Genomic DNA, 22,589 nt, shown 5'->3' with positions numbered 1-22,589 from the left:
ACCATAAGAATAATACCGTACGAATATAAACATTTTGCCATGTATTCTTTCGTGTTTGCTGCTATCTCATTTAAATCCTGTCTGCCTAATAAACTAAGAAACTAGAGTGAGACAACAGCAAACGCGGAATAATATACATATCATGTCGTGTTCATATTTGTATTGTTCTTATGCCTAATAGTGATACAGTCAGAAATGAAGCGCAGCAATTGACAAGATTTTTAAATCTAAGATGACTAATTTCTGTGCAGAATGTAATGTACCACAGAGGCATCTGCAAAGGTTTTCAACAGGAGAAAAATTTTCGCTAAACTCTCGTTCAGAACATCTTCTATCATACGCAGTCTATTATTTGCTTCTTGTTGATCATTATCAAAGAAAGCAGCAGTGTAAGTAACAGCAAATAGCAAGCAGTCTCTTGCCATTGTTTCGCTAATGAGACGATTCCTCTTTTTTTTTTTTTTAAAGCGGCGGTAGCGCGCACAAAAGCAAGCCATGCCACGAGCGGCGACAGGTCGTAAACACTCACTATGAGAATGTGACAAACAATGCATGACACAGTACAGTAATGCATTTTCAGCTTAGAGTGACGTAAACACCCATAACAAAGAGAACGGCACTTACCAGATCAAAGAAAAATAAGAAATCAATTCAAACCAGATGAAGCACGTGAAACAGGAAACGTACCCGTATAAATACGGACGGAGCACCTGACGCATAGCAATGGCTACCTGGTAAAGCTTAACTGATAAGCTTACGACTCGAACCAAACTACTGTAGCTGTATAGTCATACATTCAACCTAAATTGTGTCTCATATTACAATCGACCAACTTTGTTTCAATTTGGAGGTGCGGCCTAAAACTTTTCTCTACCTGATGCATAGCAATGGCTACATGGTAAAGCTTAACTGCTAAGCTTAAGACTCGAACCAAACTACTGTAGCTGTATAGTCATTCATTCGACCTAAATTTTGTCTCGTATTACAATGGACCAACTTTGTTTCGATTTGGATGTGCGGCCTAAAACTTTTCTCTCCCTTGGAATTTCGAGTCTCAAATTTCAGGTGCGGCTTAGATTCGAGTGCGGCTTCGATTTGAGTAAATACGGTAAGCGTTACTTGCAAAACGGATGACAAAACAACCCACAAGCAGCTTTCTATTCTTAATTGCTAAACTATTGTACATTTTAATGATAGTGATCATCATTCATCTTCTAAGTAGATTTAGGATTACAAATCACTCTGCCGGAGCGAAATGTTAGATCACACTATGTACTACTACTACTAGTTGACAACTGTAAGAAGAGCATTGCGCTACTCATTACTGAATCTGTCAGTGGCTTGGAAAGGAGTTTAGGGTCCTGCCACTAGAGCACTGTATCCATATGGCGAATCTGCACGAGTACTATTTATCTGACACTCATTATGCGTGCAAACACACACACAAGTGTGCAGCCAATGGCTCCCTCTTGGCATCGCATGACCTTCTCTCACAGAGTGCTGGGTAAATTGCCATGTGGCTAAGGATTCAGTTTACTGTAAAAATTGCACTGACATTGAGACATAACTTGGAGAGAACAAATTAAGAGTTAAAAAGATTTATATTGAAGAGTGTGTCATGAGATATAAATGCAACTTCATTTGTAATTAAGAGAAAAGCTTTGTTCCAGCTACACATAGGCTTTCATGAGTAAATCAAGCAGGTGAAGTAATAAGACTCATCACAGTTGATAATAGGAACTGCAATGAACAGAAAGGTAAAGGAAGCGTAAAGTGTAGTGCTAAACGAAGATGATCATTATTTGAATAAACTTCTATGTGGGTAATTATTCAAATAAGTAAATTATTCAAACAAATTTATTCACAAATAAATTATTGGTAACTTATATAACGAATAACGTGGAATGCTACAGTATTTCTTTGTTTAATTGTTGTATCGAATTTTGTGGCTAATGTTTGGTCACCCTAGCTCAGTGCAGTTTGTGTTTGATAAATAACTCGTGAGCACTGTGCTGTTCTTGTTGGTAGCTGGCATAGACTGTGGACTGGCTGAAATTTGTGGTGTTTTGGACGTTACAACTCGTATGTACAAATATTTGGTTGGAATAGCAAAACACTTTCAGGCTTATTGGACTTATATAAATGTTTTGTTATTGCTACTGTCAAATCTGAAGATGCAGATGAAACACCAGCTTAATAGTAATTGTCACAGAAAAAAATTGAAAAGGTGTTTAAATTTTTAAAGTACATATGCAAGCACGTGAACTTTCTATTTAAATTTCTTTCATAGCAAATTTTAATCTAAAGAAACACACAACATTCAGGAGCAAACAAAATTTAGTGTTCGTAGTGGAATGCAGAGATCTTTGGAGAGAAGAGACCCACTTGTATGAATATCAAGAGCTCAGATGGCAACCCAGTTCTAAGCAAAGAAGGGAAAGCAGAAAGGTGGAAGGAGTATATAGAGGGTTTATACAAGGGTGATGTACTTGAGGACAATATTATGGAAATGGAAGAGGATGTAGATGAAGATGAAATGGGAGATAAGATACTGCGTGAAGAGTTTGACAGAGCACTGAAAGAGCTGAGTCAAAACAAGGCCCCGGGAGTAGACAACATTCCATTAGAACTACTGATGGCCTCAGGAGAGCCAGTCATGACAAAACTCTACCATCTGGTGAGCACGATGTATAAGACAGGCGAAATACCCTCAGACTTCAAGAAGAATATAATAATTCCAATCCCAAAGAAAGCAGGTGTTGACAGATGTGAAAATTACCGAACAATCAGTTTAATAAGTCACAGCTGCAAAACACTAACGCGAATTCTTTACAGACGAATGGAAAAGCTGGTAGAAGCCGACCTCGGGGAAGATCAGTTTGGATTCCGTAGAAATGTTGGAACACGTGAGGCAATACTGACCTTACGACTTATCTTGGAAGAAAGATTAAGAAAAGGCAAACCTACGTTTCTAGCATTTGTAGACTTCGAGAAAGCTTTTGACAATGTTGACTGGAATACTCTCTTTCAAATTCTGAAGGTGGCAGGGGTAAAATACAGGGAGCGAAAGGCTATTTACAATTTGTACAGAAACCAGATGGCAGTTATAAGAGTCGAGGGGCATGAAAGGGAAGCAGTGGTTGGGAAAGGAGTGAGACAGGGTTGTAGCCTCTCCCTGATGTTATTCAATCTGTATATTGAGCAAGCAGTAAAGGAAACAAAAGAAAAATTCGGAGTAGGTATTAAAATCCATGGAGAAGAAGTAAAAACTTTGTAATTCTGTCAGAGACAGCAAAGGACTTGGAAGAACAGTTGAACGGAATGGACAGTGTCTTGAAAGGAGGATATAAGATGAACATCAACAAAAGCAAAACGAGGATAATGGAATGTAGTCAAATTAAGTCGGGTGATGCTGAGGGAATTAGATTAGGAAATGAGACACTTAAAGTAGTAAAGGAGTTTTGCTATTTAGGGAGTAAAATAACCGATGATGGTCGAAGTAGAGAGGATATAAAATGTAGACTGGCAATGGCAAGGAAAGCGTTTCTCAAGAAGAGAAATTTGTTAACATTGAATATAGATTTAGGTGTCAGGAAGTCGTGTCTGAAAGTATTTGTATGGAGTGTAGCCATGTATGGAAGTGAGACATGGACGATAACTAGTTTGGACAAGAAGAGAATAGAAGCTTTCGAAAAGTGGTGCTACAGAAGAATGCTGAAGATAAGGTGGGTAGATCACGTAACTAATGAGGAGGTATTGAATAGGATTGGGGAGAAGAGAAGTTTGTGGCACAACTTGACTAGAAGAAGGGATCGGTTGGTAGGACATGTTCTGAGGCATCGAGGGATCACAAATTTAGCATTGGAGGGCAGCGTGGAGGGTAAAAATCGTAGAGGGAGACCAAGAGATCAATACACTAAGCAGATTCAGAAGGATGTAGGTTGCAGTAGGTACTGGGAGATGAAGACGCTTGCACAGGATAGGGTAGCATGGAGAGCTGCATCAAACCAGTCTCAGGACTGAAGACCACAACAACAACAGTGGAATGCAGTGTGATAAAATTGAAACTTAGAGAGATATGTAGTCACACATTACACTCACTGGAGTCGTATGCTCAGATCCGTGTTCTGATTTACCTGCAGGAGAATCCTTCCTAACAATGCAATCTGCAAAACTGATATGGTAAATATTTGCATCAACTTGTCTCCAAAAAAACATAGAATTACTACTATTTTCATACGGGTTGTAATCTGAATTGTTATCAGTATTTCATTTTCATCACCTGTAGGCTTGTCAAGGACTTAACAGATTATTTTCTCTGAATGTTTCTCCTCTTCACTGTGTACTCTCAACACAAAATTACACAAAAGCGTGCAGAGCACAGGAACAGACTCAGTTAGTGCCTACGAAAGAAGAAATGTAACAAAGATTTCAAAAATGACTAATTTTTTATCACTTCTACTCTTCGGCGATCGCAGCAAAAACTAAGAAGCCTGCAGACCTGACATGTTTTCAGAAGGCTTAAATATACATTTGACACTGTGGAAAATCAGCATAATTGGTGTGACGTAATGTAATGTCCAACACTGATTCTCATTTACCGCAAGTGCCGTAATATTCAGTCAGCTGCAGACTAAGTGTTAATGGATTGTACATAAATATGCCTCAGTGCTCAGTGGATTAATACACAAAGAAACGATGACAAACAGATGGATATAACAACGAAAAAAAGGAGGAGTGGTAAGCTCTAAACCACAAAGCTAAAAGTTTTGCCTTCAGCTTTTCGCTGGTCCTACAGTTTTTTTCTGTTTGTTATCACTTCTTTCATGTCTAACAAAGAGAAAAATACCAAGTTGAGTTGCACCTTATTTCAGAGTAAATGTTGATCTGTGGGATCCCTTCTAACTGGATGTACAGGTCAGTTCGGAGGTGGGAGAAAGTGAAGGGCACACGGGGAATCAAAATAACTTTCAGGCTGAACACAGCTTTACTTGCTTTACAGTGTAACAAATCCCACTAAAAAATACTTCTTAGGCAGATAGGTCAGCCTTAGCAGTTACGCTTCTGACACAGCACAATTTGGCTGACTCTGCACTTGTCAGTCCTTTCCTCCCTCTCTCTGCTTAGATGCAGAAGTGCTTTACCTAAAGAGCCAGAAACGAGAATGTAGCCAGTAGAAACTGTTAATCAGCAACATTTACCATGTGGATATAAGTAAAGTGTAGCTGCTCACGGAGGTCCAGGGTGGACTGTAATTATTGTATGGCAGCAAAGCTTACTAGATATTTTAATACGTTTATGCACAACCAATTTGCCCTTGTAAAAATAATTAATATTTTCTTTGTCACCAGGTGCAAATCTGGAGGTGTGAGTGCAAGAGAGACGGATGGAAATGTTTCCATATGTAATATATGAGGAAGGGGATGTAGGTAGAACACGTCAAACAAGTGATATACGTGTAATGTTGATTTTATTATTAACAGCCACTTACACAATTTATTCAGTATGATCACCAGAAACATTGAAGAGATGCTGCATCTGTATGATGACATGATCAACAGATGCTTGCAACTGTTTCAGTGGAATCTGGACAACATATTCCTGTACACCGGCCTTCATATCAGGTAGAGATTGAATGTGTTGCTGGCATTCTGCTAGGTAACCCCAGAGCCAGATGTCACGGATTCAGATCAGTTGATGTTACACGCCATGCAACTGGAAAACCTCTGGAAATAGTAGGTTAATGGTAGATGCATTAAACAGATCTTTCACTGGGCAAGCGACATGAGTATTGCCCCATCTTTCATGAAAACAGTGGTTTCCACACAGTTGTGCTCTTCCAAAGCAGGAGGCCCCAGCCCCCCCTCCCCCCCTCCCCCCCCCTCCCCCACAATAGGGCTCACCGCTCTTCGGCAGGTTCGTGCTTGGCTACTACGAGGACCCAGCCTTTGCAGCATCTTTCCCGTTCCATGTCTATGCCCTTGCTGTTCTTTTTCCCCTCCCTTGGGGAAAATGTCTGGGATGTTTCTGGAAACATGTTCTGCATTTTCAGTAGTCATTATCAGATTCAGAAGGATGTAGGTGGCAGTAAGTACTGGGAGATGAAGCAGCTTGCACAGGATAGAGTAGCATGGAGAGCTGCATCAAACCAGTCTCAGGACTGAAGACAACAACAACAACAACAACAACAACATCATCAGAACAGTCTCTATGCTGTTTTTCGTTCCTTTTTTTCTTTCTTTGCTCCCCTTCTCCTATCCTTCCTCTGCTTCTGCATTTGAGGTTCTTCTTTTTTGTTTTCCTCCCTGTGCATTCCTGTAGCCCAGCCCATGCGTCTGACACATAACAGATGAATGGGTAACATGTAATTCCCAGCCACAGGTTGACACCATGCATCCCTGGTACAGGCAGGCCCAGGGAGGAATGATTGCGTGAGCTGCTACCTTCCCAAATTGCCAATTAGTCCCTCCATCATGGGGGGGGTTCTCACAATGAGCCAATCATCTTCTTTACAGTCAGCGTGTATCAAACGTAAATGGAATGAGGTTAATGATTCAAAGCCCCTCCCAGCTGCATAATGGTTCCTCACGGTTTCACATATTGAAGATGGTGAGTCCTTTGCTGCGGTAAATCCGTTTATTATTCAGAAAGATGTTGATGCAGTTGCTGACCCTGTGAAATTCTGCTGTCGTGTATGCAGCACATTGCTTTTGGAGACCACTTCTGATTCTCAACCACAACTACTGCTTGCAGCTTCGCTCCTCCGTGGCCATCCTGTTTGTGTCGAGGCCCATCGAGCACTGAATTCTTCTCGCGGTGTTGTTTATACTTGGCTGCTCGATTGTGTGACTGAGACAAAAATGCAAATACACCTCTCTGGTTAGGGTGTGATTGCAAGCCATTGGGTGAAGAAAAAGGTAGATGCCTCCATTAGCACCCCCACGCTCTCTTTTTCTCACTTTTGATAGAGTGGTGCTTCCGCCAAAGATCAAAGCAGATTATGAAGTTACCACAGTCACATTGTACGTTCCGAACCAGATGCGCTGCCACCACTGTCACCGTTACAGCCACACCCTAGTGTGCTGTCGACACCCGGCCAGATTTGTCACCTGTGGTAGAGATGCTCACGAGGGCGATTGTCCACCTCCTGTTCTGCACTGTATCAACTGCGATGCTGGCTGTGCTGCCTCCTCCCGAGATTGTCCCATGTGTCTCAATGAGCGGGCTGTCCGGGAGATCCGGGCGAAGCAAAAAGCGCCTTACCCCATTGCTCACGAGCTACTGCCTAGTCGGAAACCCTGCATTCTACCATCGATCACTTACAGTACTGTTCTTGCCACTTCTTGCTCCGTAGCCGTGCAGACACGCGGTCTCAAATTCAGCTCGATGGTTGTAAAATCGTCAAGTGTCGTGGTAGCAGCCCCATCTCCTCCTCCAGCTCTGCAACAAGTCACCAAACTTCAGCCTCACGAGACAAAGTCACCTGCTACACAACCAGCTGGCCGGAAAGGACAGAAGAAATACTCCCGCAGGGACTTACTATGTCCCTCCGGCCAACCAACATCTGAGTCTCCCTCTGCCAATTGCAAACGCTCCAAGAAGTCAGACAAAGGCAAACTGTTTACTCGATTGCCAACTCAAAGATCCTCTTCAACTATGTCACCAACTCCTTGCGCAACGCCAACCGTTGCCAACACATCTGTTGATCTTGTGGAGCAGGATCCTCTAGCCTCTACGCCCTCCGCAGGTTGGCACTTGGCAGCCACCGAGGTGACAAGACTTCATCTTTTCTCTTCTCCCCTTTCCTCGTCATGACTCTCCTCCCCTGGAATGTTCGTGGCCTTCGATCCAACAAAGAGGACTTAACGCCTACTCTTACAAGGGAACCTCCCCATCGCACGCCCCCCCCGCACCCCCCCCCCCCCCCCTCAGATTTAGTTATACGTTGCACAGTGGATAGGCCTTGAAAAACTGAACACAGAACAATCAAGAAAACAGGAATAAGTTGTGTGGAACTATGAAAAATAAGCAAAATATACAGACTGAGTAGTCTATGCGTAAGATATGCTACATTAAGGAGCGTCTGAACTTACGAGAGCCGTGGCCCCGTGGTTAGCGTGAGCAGCTGTGGAACCAGAGGTCCTTGGTTCAAGTCTGCCCTCTACAGAAAATTTTTAATTTTTTATTTTCAGACAATTATTATCTGTCCGTCCGTCCGTTATGTTTTCATCACTTTTTTGGGAGTGATTATCACATCCACAAGAAGTCCTAAATCGGACAAGTTAGAAGAATCTTTTTACCCATTCGCCATTCGACAACATATTCCTGTCATGTGACGCACATGCCGTCACCAGTGTTGTATAGAATATATCAGACGTGTTTTTCTGTGGAGGAATCGGTTGACCTATGACCTTGCGATCTAATGTTTTCGGTTCCCATTGGAGAGGCACGTCCTTTCGTCTACTAATCGCACGGTTTTGCGGTGCGGTTGCAAAACACAGACACTAAACTTATTACAGTGAACAGAGACGTCAATGAATGAACGGACAGATCATAACTTTGCGAAAATAAATAAAGTTGTCGGTCGAGGAAAGACTTGAACCAAGGACCTCTTGTTCCGCAGCTGCTCACGCTAACCACGGGACCACGGCGCTCCTGGGCTCAGATTATCCTTAATGTTGCCTATCTTGCGCATGGGCTACTCAGTTTGTATGTTTTGCTTATTTTTTTCGTAGTTCCACACAACTTCTTCCTGTTTTGTCGATTGATCTGTGTTCCGTTTTTCAAGGCCTATCCACTATGCCAACTTATAACTAAATCTGAGGGGGGTGCGATGGGGAGGTTCCCTTGTTAGAATCACAGTATCTGCTTGTTCTCTGCCTCCAGGAAACAAAATTGCATCCTCATGACCGTATTGAGTTCCCGCAATTGTTCCCGGTCCGCTTTGACCTTCCCCTGAGGACGGCATTCCATATCGTGGGGGAGTCATGCTGCTAATTCATAGCCAACCCATCTCTGTGACTACCAAGCTTCAAGATGTTGCAGTTCGCCTCTTCCTTCCTCACTTGGCCTTCTCCCTCCATCATTCGGTGTCACCAGGGTAGGCTTCCGCAAGCTTTATAAAAGACATTGTTAGCCATTGGCATTTGTTAAGTGGTGCCCCCCACCACTTTGTGTTCATTGCCCTCAACGTTCGACAGTTTGCCATTTCCTGACTGAATGCCCATTTTTTAACCACTCGCATTCCAATTTATGTTTACTGTCCGAGATACCTTCCATTTCAGAAAACGACGCAGAGACTGTTGACTCCATTTTTCTTTTTCGCCGATTGGGATTAATGTGTAATCACTTTTAACTCCTCTGTTTTTGTCTTCATGTTCTCCGGTTCCGACAAAGTGCATAGGACCCTTGTTGTTTTTGCACAATACAGAATAAAACACGCTGTACAAGGAGGTCTCGACAATGTGTAGACGTCGTGGTACACCTGTGAGGCCCTCTGGCTGTGTTCTCAAAGAAGAATGGATCGTGGCTAAAGGTGTCTGTGAATCCATACCACACAGTCACATACGGCAAGTGCAATGGCCCTTCGTGCTCAACATACGAATTAAACAAAACCTCAAATTCAGCATGTCTGTATATTCACTGTACCTCATTGTGTAAGATGCGGGTTGTCCCTCTGTAGAATATTGCCCAGCCACATGTTATCAACTTGGATCTCTACGAGAAACCAAAGAGCAATTTACGAACATTGCTGCGCGTTCTGGATCTTGTACAGGTACCAGTTTTAGATAGACTACAAAGCTTTCCTTACTGTTGACCATGTACTGGGTTATTACAAATGATTGAGGTGATTTCACAGCTCTACAATAACTTTATTAGTTGAGATATTTTCACAACGCTTTGCACACACATACAAAAACTCAAAAAGTTTTTTTAGGCATTCACAAATGTTCGATATGTGCCCCTTTAGTGATTCGGCAGACATCAAGCTGATAATCAAGTTCCTCCCACACTCGGCGCAGCATGTCCCCATCAATGAGTTCGAAAGCGTCGTTGATGCGAGCTCGCAGTTCTGGCACGTTTCTTGGTAGAGGAGGTTTAAACACTGAATCTTTCACATAACCCCACAGAAAGAAATCGCGTGGGGTTAAGTCGGAAGAGCGTGGAGGACGTGACACGAATTGCTGATCGTGACCTCCAACGACCGATCCATCGGTTTTCCAATCTCCTGTTTAAGAAATGCCGAACATCACGATGGAAGTGCGGTGGAGCACCATCCTGTTGAAAGATGAAGTCGGCGCTGTCGGTCTCCAGTTGTGGCATGAGCCAATTTTCCAGCATGTCCAGATACACGTGTCCTGTAACGTTTTTTTCGCAGAAGAAAAAGGGGCCGTAAACTTTAAACTGTGAGATTGCACAAAACATGTTAACTTTTGGTGAATTGCGAATTTGCTGCACGAATGCGTGAGGATTCTCTACTGCCCAGATTCGCACATTGTGTCTGTTCACTTCACCATTAAGAAAAAATGTTGCTTCATCACTGAAAACAAGTTTCGCACTGAACGCATCCTCTTCCACGAGCTGTTGCAACCACGCCGAAAATTCAAAACATTTGACGTTGTCATCGGGTGTCAGGGCTTGTAGCAATTGTAAACGGTAAGGCTTCTGTTTTAGCCTTTTCCGTAAGATTTTCCAAACCGTTGGCTGTGGTACGTTTAGCTCCCTGCTTGCTTTATTCGTCAACTTCCGCGGGCTACGCGTGAAACTTGCCCGCACGTGTTCAATCGTTTCTTCGCTCACTGCAGGCCGACCCGTTGATTTCCCCTTACAGAGGCATCCAGAAGCTTTAAACTGCGCATACCATCGCCGAATGGAGTTAGCAGTTGGTGGATCTTTGTTGAACTTCGTCTTGAAGTGTCGTTGCACTGTTATGACTGACTGATGTGAGTGCATTTCAAGCACGACATACGCTTTCTCGGCTCCTGTCGCCATTTTGTCTCACTGCCCTCTGGCGGCAGAAACCTGAAGTGCGGCTTCAGCTGAACAAAACTTTATGAGTTTTTCTACGTATCTGTAGTGTGTCATGACCATATGTCAATGAATGGAGCTACAGTGAATTTATGAAATCGCTTCAATCATTTGTAATAGCCCTGTACATGGCATGAACACTAATGGGACACGTGCTGCATAGTCATTTACAGCAACGGCAACCTTTTCAGTAACTTCCCCGGCGTAGGACACGTCCCTTATCCAGCTGCTGCATAAAGCTCACCCATTGTTTTTGAATTTCATTATCACGTTCTTTAAACCATTTAATGGCATCAAGCCTCTCCTCAGACCGTTCAGTTGACGATACTCCCACAACACACTACTGTAATTGCTGCAAAACAATTTCAATAACAGTGTGTGGTCTCCCTTCTTGACAGCCAAGCTGTTCAATCACATTGTGGCTTGTCAGATGACAATGTGGATGTCATACCATTATGCAGATAATGTACAGTGCCAGATTTGCACTTATCGGTTCCTTTCCAGTGTAAATCGCTTTTACAATAATCATTAGCTTATCGACCAAGTTCTGCTGGCATACGGTCATTACAGCCCACACTGGACCTCCCCGAGTAGCTAAACTTTAATTATTACTACCTGCTACCAAGATTGCTAACACTATCAGGTATGGGTGTCGTGTTGATATAATTATTCAGTCTCTCTTGTTTATGGTGCTACAAAATGAGAGAACACAGAACTTTTTTCCTAACGACGTGCATCTATACAGTGACATAGAGCTGTGAGATTGAAAAATTTCGTAAGAGACACTGGATTCGAGTATGTAACAGTTAAGAGTATTCAAACACAATGGCAGCTTTTGTATTGTGAAAGTTTTGAGAGACAATTGGAAGATGTTTTTCGCCTTTCTACACCAACTGCAAATATTGCAGCAATGTTTTGCCCATGATTTAAAAATAAGTAGTTCACCTGTATTCCTCTCTATGTCCAAGGGAGGCTTACAATCAACTTTAAACTTTTTTTACCCAAAGAAATATCAGAGAAAGCAGGTCAAGAGTTTCAAATGATATTATGATGTAAAAAGAAGATTTTATTTGGAATATGATTTGAGAAGTGAAGCTATTGTGAAATCACAAAAACTTATTTGCCAAAAACTACAGCAGAATTGATAATTTTTTATTTTTTACTGAAGAGGAATATGTGTGGAAAGTCATATATCGTTATCATGAAATAAAGATGAAGTCAGGAGATGAAATGCACTGATATTTTCTTTGCATGTGTAGAACTTATTTTTTAGACATATCTTCAAAAATAAAATTGGGATTTTTTATGAGATGTGTGAAAAAGGAGTTTTTCTGAAAACAAATGTAAAAGAAACAAAAAAACACGTTTTTTTATGATTTTTTAAAGTAGATGACAATGGAATAGAGCAATAAATGGCATTGGATTTTAATTTTGTGTTTTATTTGTAACACTTTTTATTTACAGATCACAAATAAGTGTTTTTGTTTCTGTTATTCAATAAAGTTTTGGATAATATTTGTTATTCACAAATAATGAAGAATATCTGTCTGTGTTTGTTATGTAAGAAATCTACTCACCAAGGGGCAGCAGGTGAACACACGCATAAAAAAAGGTTACTCTTACGGAAGCTTTTGGAGGGAACGGCCCCTTCTTTCGGCAGAAGGGCTGAAGGGGAAGGAAGATGGATGAAGGGAAAGGAACTGGGAGGTTTAGGACAACGGGTAGAGTTTGGAGAAATAACCCAGAACCCGAGGTCTGGGGAGACTTGCTAGTGGGATGAGAAGAAAAGGCTTGAACAGATGAATTAAAACGTCATGTCTGGTGAGGCAGTTTTACTGCACAAAAAGTGAAACTATAGTAAGCGGATAACTTTTTTCCTTTCATGATTTTATTTGGGGGAGGGGGGGAGCAATTAATTTACTCTCTGTTCATTTAACTGGTTCTGAATATCTGTGACTCCATGAACCAAACGCCAATTTCTTCTGTTCTGCAGTTTCTCATAGGCTCTCCAGGTTGGAACACATTACTTCTGCGATGCCTTCGTTTCATCTCATCCTCTGACATCGTCTTCTTCTCGTGCCTTCCGTCTTCCCCAGCATTATTGTTTGATCCATCGAAATATGTCTTCTCATGATGTGTCCAAAGTAGGTCAGCTTTTGTTTTGGCATCAGATCTTCCAGGAAGCACTCTGGTTTTATTTGCTGTAATATTGACATATTCATTCTATTTGCAGTCCATGGGACTCTAATAAGTTTCCTCCAACACCACAATTCAAAGGAGTTTATTCTTTGCCTTTCCACCTTTCTAATTGTCCAGGTCTCACATCTGTACATCAACTTTCTTGACAACTTGGGGTACACCACCGCCTTGGCTCCGTCCCCGGACCTGCCTGCTCCGTGACCTTTGTCAGTTTCCCAAGGATGGTACCCCTTCACTTGTTTATCGTCGGGAATTTTCTGCTCTATGTGCACAAATTAAGGAAGCCACACTGATGGCTCAAAAACATTGTTTGGTGTAGGGAGTGCCTATATCGTTGGCGACAGCCCAAATCGATTTCAGCTTCCCGACCAGTGTTCAGTTTCTACTGCGGAGATTTACGCTGTTCTCCAGGCTGTCCAATACATCTGCCACCATAAGCAGATACAGTATGTTATCTGTTCAGATTCTCTCAGCTCTCTCATCAGTCTCCAAGCTCTCTACCCTGTCCACCCTCTGGTCCACCGGATTCAGGATTGCCTACGCTTTCTCCACTTGGGGGGCGTCTCGGTGGCGTTCCTCTGGATCCCAGAACATGTTGGTGTCTGTGGAAATGAGGCGGCCGATATAGCGGCCAAGGCTGCAGTCTCTCTTCTTCGGCCAGCTATTCGCACGATTCCCTTCGCCAATCTACAGAGTGTTTTATGTTGTCGTGTTCCTCTTTTATGGCACGCACATTGGTCGACACTTCCTCATAATAAATTGCGGGACGTGAAAGCTCTTCCCTGTGCTTGGACCTCTTCCTCCCGAACGCGTCGTCGGGAGGAGGTAATTTTAACTAGACTCCGGATAGGGCACTGTCTTTTTAGCCGTCGACATATTTTAAGCGATTATCTTCCCCCACTCTGTCCCCACTGCTCTCAGCTGTAGGCGGTAAGACACCTTTTACTAGAGTGCCCCTATTTTACTCCGTTACGTGCCCGTTTACAGCTGTCGCCTAAAATATCGTCCATTTTAGCAGATGACACGCGCTCAGCCGATCGCGTTCTCGGGTTTATTAGTGCCAGTGAGATGACGTCAGTCATTTGAAGCTCTTTTTGGAGACAACCAACCCCTTTCTGTAGTGGTTTTTTAAGATTTCCTTATACTTTTAGTTTCTCCAATTTTTTGAGTTTCGTTCCCATTGCTGCTGGTTTCCATTTTCGTTTTTTACCTTTTCCTAAGTCACAGACCGGGCGCTAATGACCATAGCAGTTTTGCGCCCTAAAAAAAAAAAATCTGTACATCACAGCTGTAAAAACCATAGCCTTACAGTACTGATCTTTGTTGCCAAAGTTATATATCTACTCCTTAAAACCTTGTCAAAGTTTGACATTGCATTTCTGCCCAGCAGCAAGCATCTCTTGATTTTGTGCCTGCAGTCACCGTCAGCAAAAATCTGGGAACCGAGATAATTGGAATTGGACACTACCTCTATTGAAACTTCCTGGCAGATTAAAACTGTGTGTGCCCGACCAAGACTCTAACTCGGGACCTTTGCCTTTCGCGGGCAAGTGCTCTACCATCTGAGCTACCGAAGCACGACTCACGCCCGGTACTCACAACTTTACTTTCTGCCATACCTCGTCTCCTACCTTCCAAACTTTACAGAAGCTCTCCTGCGAACCTTGCAGAACTAGCACTCCTGAAAGAAAGGATATTGTGGAGACATGGCTTAGCCACAGTATGGGGGATGTTTCCAGAATAAAGTTTGGAAGGTAGGAGACGAGGTACTGGCAGAAAGTAAAGCTGTGAGTACCGAGCGTGAGTCGTGCTTCGGTAGCTCAGATGGTAGAGCACTTGCCCGCGAAAGGCAAAGGTCCCGAGTTCGAGTCTCGGTCGGGCACACAGTTTTAATCTGCCAGGAAGTTTCATATCAGCGCACACTCCACTGCAGAGTGAAAATCTCATTCTGGAAACATCCCCCAGGCTGTGGCTAAGCCATGTCTCCGCAATATCCTTTCTTTCAGGAGTGCTAGTTCTGCAAGGTTCCCAGGAGAGCTTCTGTAAAGTTTGGAAGGTAGGAGACGAGGTACTGGTAGAAAGTAAAGCTGTGAGTACCGGGCGTGAGTCGTGCTTCGGTAGCTCAGATGGTAGAGCACTTGCCCGCGAAAGGCAAAGGTCCCGAGTTCGAGTCTCGGTCGGGCACACAGTTTTGATCTGCCAGGAAGTTTCATATCAGCGCACACTCCGCTGCAGAGTGAAAATCTCATTCTGACTACCTCTATTGTTTGTCCTCCTATATGCCATGAAATGATAGATGCAGTTACCTTAATTTTTGTTTTCTTAACATTCAGCCTAACACCAGCTTTTTCACTTTCTTCTTACACCTTCAGCAAGAGTGTCTTTAACTCTTCTTCAATTTCTGCCAACAGTATAGTATCATCTGCGTATCTAAGGTTGTTTATATTTATCCCAGCTACTTTAATTCCAGTTTCTTCTTCATCTAGCCTGGCATTCCTCTGCATACAGATTGAACAAGTAAGGTGATGATAGGCAGCCTTACCGCACCCCTTACTGAATCTTGACCCATTTATTTGTTCCACACACAGTTCTCACTGTGGCTTCTTGGTAGAGTATAAAATCCGTATGAGATGAATGAGGTAATCTGCTACTCTCATATTTTTTAGTACCTCCTGTAATTTATTGTGATCAACACAGTCGATGGCTTTGGCATAATGAATAAAGTAGAGATACGTGTCTTTCTGGCATTCTCTTGCCTTTTCCATAATCCACTGAATGTTGGCAGTTTGATCTCTGGTTCCTCTTCCTTTACGAAATCCAGCTTGTTCTTCCAGTAGTCCCCGCTCTAGATACAGCCGAAGTCTATTTTGTAAGATTTTCAGCATGACTTTGCTAGCTTGTGAGAAGTGCAGTAGTTCAGTGATCTGAGCATTCTTTAGAAATTCCCTTCCTTGGGAGACATATTGAATGCAGCACTTTCACTGCATTCCTTCCAATGACTTTGAACAATTCTGCTGGAATTCCATCTTTCAAGAGCCCATTTGACTTCACTCTTCAAAATATCAGCTCTACTTCTAAAATAACTCTGACTTCATCATCGTCAGCAGTGTCAGTAATTTATACATCACATGTGGGCAATTCGAACTTTTCTTTGATTTTTAAGTAAACTGTGATTCACATGACTGTGCGGTAAAGCATCTGCATTATTAAACAGCTAACCCAGTGCATGGTACAGGGTCCCAGTCACAGGTTGCCTATTTAGTAGCTTTCATCAACAATAGTTATTTGATTTTTCAGTCTTTTGTGTAATTATTGACAAAATTTAAAAATATAAAATGTTTTTAGCTCCTCATTAGGAGGTAATATTTTATGATAAAATTTAGTCATTAAACTGCGTGTTTGTCGTAAGGTAGCATAACTGAAGGCACACAAATACTCAGGCTATATGTATTCATCTTATATTTTAGGATGAGAGCACTTAGCAACTACAGACAAACTTCACATATAATTTCAAAACTTCATGAAACGTTTTCTTGCTGACACCCTCATCCCCCCCTCCCCTACCCCTCCACACACACACACACACACACACACACACACACACACACACACACACACACAAAAATTATGAAAGGAAATAAGTTTATCGCTTACTACACTATCACTTTTTCTCCAGTAAAGTTGCTTCACCATGCATAACTTCATTCTCAACACATTTTGCAGATAGTGTTCATTTACCATCTAGTCTAGGTCATGTAACTAGGGCCTCCCGTCGGGCAGACTGTTCGCCTGGTGCAAGTCTTTCGATTTGACGCCACTTCGGCGACCTGCGCGTCGATGGGGTTGAAATTATGATGCTTAGGACAACATGAAACCCAGTCCCTGAGCGGAGAAAATCTCCGACCCAGCCAGGAATCGAACCCGGGCCCTCTGTCACGCTGACCACTCAGCTACCCGGGGATGGACATTTACCATCTTAGTTATATCTTTATCTGACACCTAGTTCAGGTCAGATGACATCATAAACATTCTCGTGTGTGAAAAACTAGCTTTTACTTAAAACTGGGCACAAATTACACAGATTATATTCACCCAGTGTTTGATAATTATAGCAGTTTTGAACTTTATCAAAATGTGGAAATGGAATAATGGCAATATTATGAGAAGGGTGGATTGCTACTCACCATATGGTGAGTAAACTTCTCTAAACTTATCTAAAAATTTTCCCTTTTACGTGCTTAACATCAAATACTTAATGCAGTAATTCATATCTAAAGTAATCAGACATTTGAAATTGCTTTGTACATCAAAGTCAGATTATTTTAATAATGGTGTTTGACTGGTGTTGATGTAATGACCGTACATTGTTTGTCAGACATTAAAAATGTATGGTGATGTGTTGGCAGATGTGCCAACACCTTGTAGTTAGAGGAGGCCGAAATACACGCTATAATCTACCGCAGACTGGCGTGAGGTCTGGAACAGGATACATAATGAATGCTATAAAGAAAAGTACGTAGCTGCTGGAATACTTAACTTTAATCCATCATTTGTATACAGCATTCTTGATGATACAAGTGAGACTCTCTCTAGAAATGGTTAATGGCGCCTTGCTAGGTCGTAGCCATGGACTTAGCTGAAGGCTATTCTAACTGTCTCTCGGCAAATGAGAGAAAGGCTTCGTCAGTGTAGTCGCTAGCAAAGTCGTCGTACAACTGGGGCGAGTCCTAGTACGTCTCTCTAGACCTGCCGTGTGGTGGCGCTCGGTCTGCAATTACTGACAGTGGCGACACGCGGGTCCGACATGTACTAATGGACCGCGGACGATTTAAAGCTACCACCTAGCAAGTGTGGTGTCTGGCGGTGACACCACATATGGTATATGTAGAAAATACACTGCGGTGACAAATGTCATTGGCTGGTGATATGTACATCTACAGATTGCGGTAGTATCGCGTACACGATATAAAAGGACAGTGCAGTGACAGAGCTGCCAATTATACTCAGATGGGAGTGTGGCGCAGGCCCCACTAAGCCGTGCACCCAGGTTGGCAACAAGGCGCTGTGCAGTCTGGTGGTGGATCGGCCGGGCACACAGTTTTAATCTGCCAGGAAGTTTCATATCAGCGCACACTCTGCTGCAGAGTGAAAATCTCATTCTGGAAACATCCCCAGGCATTGGCTAAGCTGTGTGTCCGCAATATCCTTTCTTTCAGGAGTGCTAGTTCTGCAAGGTTCGCAGGAGAGCTTCTGTGAGGTTTGGAAGGTAGGAGACGAGGTACTGGCGGGATTAAAGCTGTGAGGACGGGGCTTGAGTCATGCTTGGGTAGCTTAGTTGGTAGAGCACTTGCCCGCAAAAGGCAAAGGTCCCGAGTTCGAGTCTCGGTCGGGCACACAGTTTTAATCTGCCAGGAAATTTCCTATCAGCGCACACTCCGCTGCGGAGTGAAAATCTCATTCTGGAAACATCCCCAGGCATTGGCTAAGCTGTGTGTCCGCAATATCCTTTCTTTCAGGAGTGCTAGTTCTGCAAGGTTCGCAGGAGAGCTTCTGTGAGGTTTGGAAGGTAGGAGACGAGGTACTGGCGGGTTTAAAGCTGTGAGGACGGGGCGTGAGTCGTGCTTGGGTAGCTTAGTTGGTAGAGCACTTGCCCGCAAAAGGCAAAGGTCCCGAGTTCGAGTCTCGGTCGGGCACACAGTTTTAATCTGCCAGGAAGTTTCATATCAGCGCATCTCCGCTACAGAGTGAAAATCTCATTCTGGAAACATCCCCCAGGCTGTGGCTAAGCCATGTCTGGACAGTATCCTTTCTTTCAGGAGTGCTAGTTCTACAAGGTTCGCAGGAGAGCTTCTGTAAAGTTTGGAAGGTAGCAGATGAGGTACTGGCAGAAGTAAAGCTGTGAGGACAGGTCGTGAGTCGTATGTGGGTAGCTCAGACGGTAGAGCACTTGTCCGTGAAAGGCAAAGGTCCCAAGTTCGAGTCTCGGACCGGCACACAGTTTTAATCTGCCAGGAAGTTTCAAGAAATATTACTTCTACCTGACTGCTTTGATTTTTGTTTTGCATGAGCAATGTTTTCGGGATCCATGCTGGTTGTCATAGAGGATGTCATTATTAGCCAGCCGGTGTGGCCGTGCGGTTCTAGGCGCTTCAGTCTGGAACCGCATGACCGCTACGCTTGCAGTTTCGAATTCTGCCACGCGCATGGATATGTGTGATGCCCTTAGGTTAGTTAGGTTTAAGTAATGACTGATGAGCACAGATGTTGAGTCCCATAGTGCTCAGAGCCATTTGAACCAGTTCTTGTCATTATTATGTTTGAGCTCAAAATATGTATGTAGGTGTAGTCAGCTTGAACTTCTGCTTCTAATGCCTGTAATCCTCACTGTGTTTCTTCCCCACATGAAAATTGTTTGTGCAGTGGGACAGTTACCTCATATGTCATGAGTGGAAGAAAGCATAGTATGAAAATAGAATGTAACTGATACGTGCTGATACGTGTTCTAATCTGTGTAGTGACTGAATCATCCATGATAATTTAGTGCTCAAGATCTGTGCGAGTGCCTCGTACTTCAGTTTTGAATCCAGAAGTACAATGGGTCACTGAATATCCTACTTTCTCTGTATTGTTATTGGAAAGAAGTTGGAAGACGTATTTTAATAAATTTATAATCAGCAGTTTAGGCAGAGAATGTTTGGCATTAGTCCATTATTTTATATTTCAATTGTACATTGTCGTTCTGTTATTGTCTTTGACATTGCTCTTTCACTCTCTCAAATTTCGAAGAAAAAATCGTTTATGGCTCTTCTGACAGTGATTTCTTGCTACCGTGCCAACAGGTGCACAGACGACGATAATGTCAGCGGCGTGCGCAGAGCGTTGCAACATAATGCGGCTGGTGGACACGCGCTGGGCTGGCGTCGCCAAGGGCGTAGGAGTGCAGCGGATAATCGGCCGCATCCACATGGTGAGTCCGGGTCTGCCAGGCAGTGGGGAAGTCGTCAGACACTGTGCGCTCTAGGTAAAGAGCAAAAAATTCTCTATTGAAAAATGTAGTTACCTTTTTAGGTCGAGGTACTTTGCTTGGCCCTTTTTAATGGTAGACCTCTCCCCTGAGCTGCGGGTCGGGAAGATCTGCTAAAAACCGAAATAAATATTCTCTTTGTCAGAAAAGTTCCAGGACAAGTCTTATTATTTCTGAATTTACAATACTGGAAAGGAAGACGACGGCTTTGCCGCAGTGGATACACCGGTTCCCGTGAGATCACCGAAGTTAAGCTCTGTCGGGCTTGACCGGTACTTGGATGGGTGACCATCCAGCCGCCATGCGCTGTTGCCATTTTTCGGGGTGCACTCAGCCTCGTGATGCCAATTGAGAAGCTACTCGACTGAATAGTAGCGGCTTCGGTCAAGAATACCGTCATAACGACCTGGAGAGCGGTGTGCTGACCCCACGCCCCTCCTATCCGCATCCTCCTACGAGGATGAAACGGCGGTCGGATGGTCCTGGTAGGCCACTCGTGGCCTGAAGACGGAGTGCTAAATACTAAAAAGGAACAAGGAATTTTTATGTTATCTGGTGCCTGTGCGTCCTCAAAATGACCTTAGTCGTGTTTCTGTTCAAACTCACTTGGTGGCAGGGCTGTGCTTAGCAAAACACTCTTTGGGTTCTTGGCACAATAATCACAGTGACACAGTGGATGCTGATTGTGAGCAAAGAGTGAACATTAAGTTCTGAATTGGGCTCGGGAAAACCCTTAGTGAAATAAGGGCAACGATTCAGCAAGCATATGAGGGTGAGGCACTTTCAAGAAGTTGTGTTTTTGAGTGGCACAAAAGATCTTGTGAAGGCGGAGATTCAGTGCGAGGCCATCCCAGAACTGGTCACCTGTCTGCAGGAATACCAGTGCAAATGTGGAGCATGGAAGGCAGTTATTGCAAGAAGACTGTCATGTAACTGTGCGTGCAATATCAAAAGAACTTAATTTGAATTGTGATGTGTGTCACAACATTTTATGCTAAGATTTAGGGAAGTGGAAACTTAATAGCAAAACTTGTCCCTCACACACTAATAGACAAACAGAAAGAGAAAAGACGAAGACTTTCCGCTGAACTGCTGGAGAGAGCCAGATGTCATCCCACATTTCTGTCAAAGACTATTGCTGGGGATGAAAGTTCGTGCTACCAATATGACCCTCACGCGAAGTGGTGGATTTCTGGATCACCAGCCTTGAAAAAAGTCATATGACAACCATTGAGAACAAAGACAATCTTGATCACATTCTTTGATAGTAAAGGATTGGTTCACCATGAGTATGCTTCTTCAGGTCAAGAAATAAACCAAACTTCTTACATTGAATTCTTGAAACTTTTGCAACGGGCAATACGACATTGCCGCCCTGATATGTAAGTACCTGGCCAGATATTCTGTTACTACCATGCCAAACCCAACATATTTGCCCGACCTCTCGCCTTGCAATTTTTTTCTTATTTTTGGGGGTGAAAAGGTGATTGAAAGGAAAGCTTCATCAAGATATCACAGATATCCATCAGGCTATGACAAATGAGCTCACAAGCATCACAGCTAAAAATTTCTCTGCTTCCTTCTGAGATGTCCAAAAACATTGGCATCTGTGTGTAAATAGCCATGGGCGCTATTTTGGTGGGATCTACAATCATTACTTGGTACGTGCGGTTTTCTATATATATATATATAATTTTTTTTTTTAAAAAAAGAAAAGATAAAACAACAACCTTGCCAGCCGGGGTGGCTGAGCGGTTCTAGGCGCTACATTCTGGAACCGCGCGACCGCCACGATTGCAGGTTTGAATCCTGCCTCGGGCATGGATGTGTGTCATGTCCTTAGTTTAGTTAGTTAGGTTTAAGTATTTCTAAGTTCTAGGGGACTGACGGCCTCAGAAGTTAAGTCCCATGGTGCACAGAGCCATTAAAAAACTTGTCCTGGAACTTTTCTGACAAAGGGAGTAATTCCAGCCAGAAATTTGATTAATCATGGAAATAATAATGCAAAATTGTTCATCCCCAGGAGAAATCGCACACATACTGTGTTGACAGTGACACCAGTTCGATAAGTGAGAGAGTTGACAAGTTTCTTCAAGTACACCATATCGGTCAGAATTGGTAGCAAGAGCTTGTGAGTTACAGACTTGTTGATAAAACTATAAATCCTGGTGGTACTTGGAATAGTCACCAATTAGCGACACAGAAGCTCAGAAAAATGTCTTCTGTGGCCATAAAAACAATTAAAGCAAATCTTGCTTTCACGTACCACAAAATTTGATTCAGGAAAACTTGCAATCTCAACTTTGAGATATCAGGGAAAATCTTCTGATGAAACAGG

The 22,589-nt window shown here is 43.1% G+C and overlaps 1 protein-coding gene across 1 annotated transcript in view; it reads left to right on the top strand.

The window, feature by feature from the left end:
• The window catches only part of LOC126159972 (protein DDI1 homolog 2-like), a gene marked incomplete at its 5' end in the record, with an annotated part of 136,765 nt that overhangs the window by 18,464 nt on the left and 95,712 nt on the right, over nucleotides 1-22,589 (top strand). Inside the window, one exon of the mRNA XM_049916779.1 lies at nucleotides 20,067-20,194. Coding sequence (XP_049772736.1) covers nucleotides 20,067-20,194 — 128 coding nt within the window. The remainder of the gene's footprint in view (nucleotides 1-20,066; nucleotides 20,195-22,589) is intronic.

The sequence above is a fragment of the Schistocerca cancellata genome, unplaced genomic scaffold (genome assembly GCF_023864275.1).
Source record: "Schistocerca cancellata isolate TAMUIC-IGC-003103 unplaced genomic scaffold, iqSchCanc2.1 HiC_scaffold_1150, whole genome shotgun sequence".
NCBI classification, from domain to species: domain Eukaryota; kingdom Metazoa; phylum Arthropoda; class Insecta; order Orthoptera; family Acrididae; genus Schistocerca; species Schistocerca cancellata.
The sequence above is the reverse complement of the archived record's forward strand: the minus strand, read 5'-3'. Positions and strand labels throughout refer to the sequence as shown.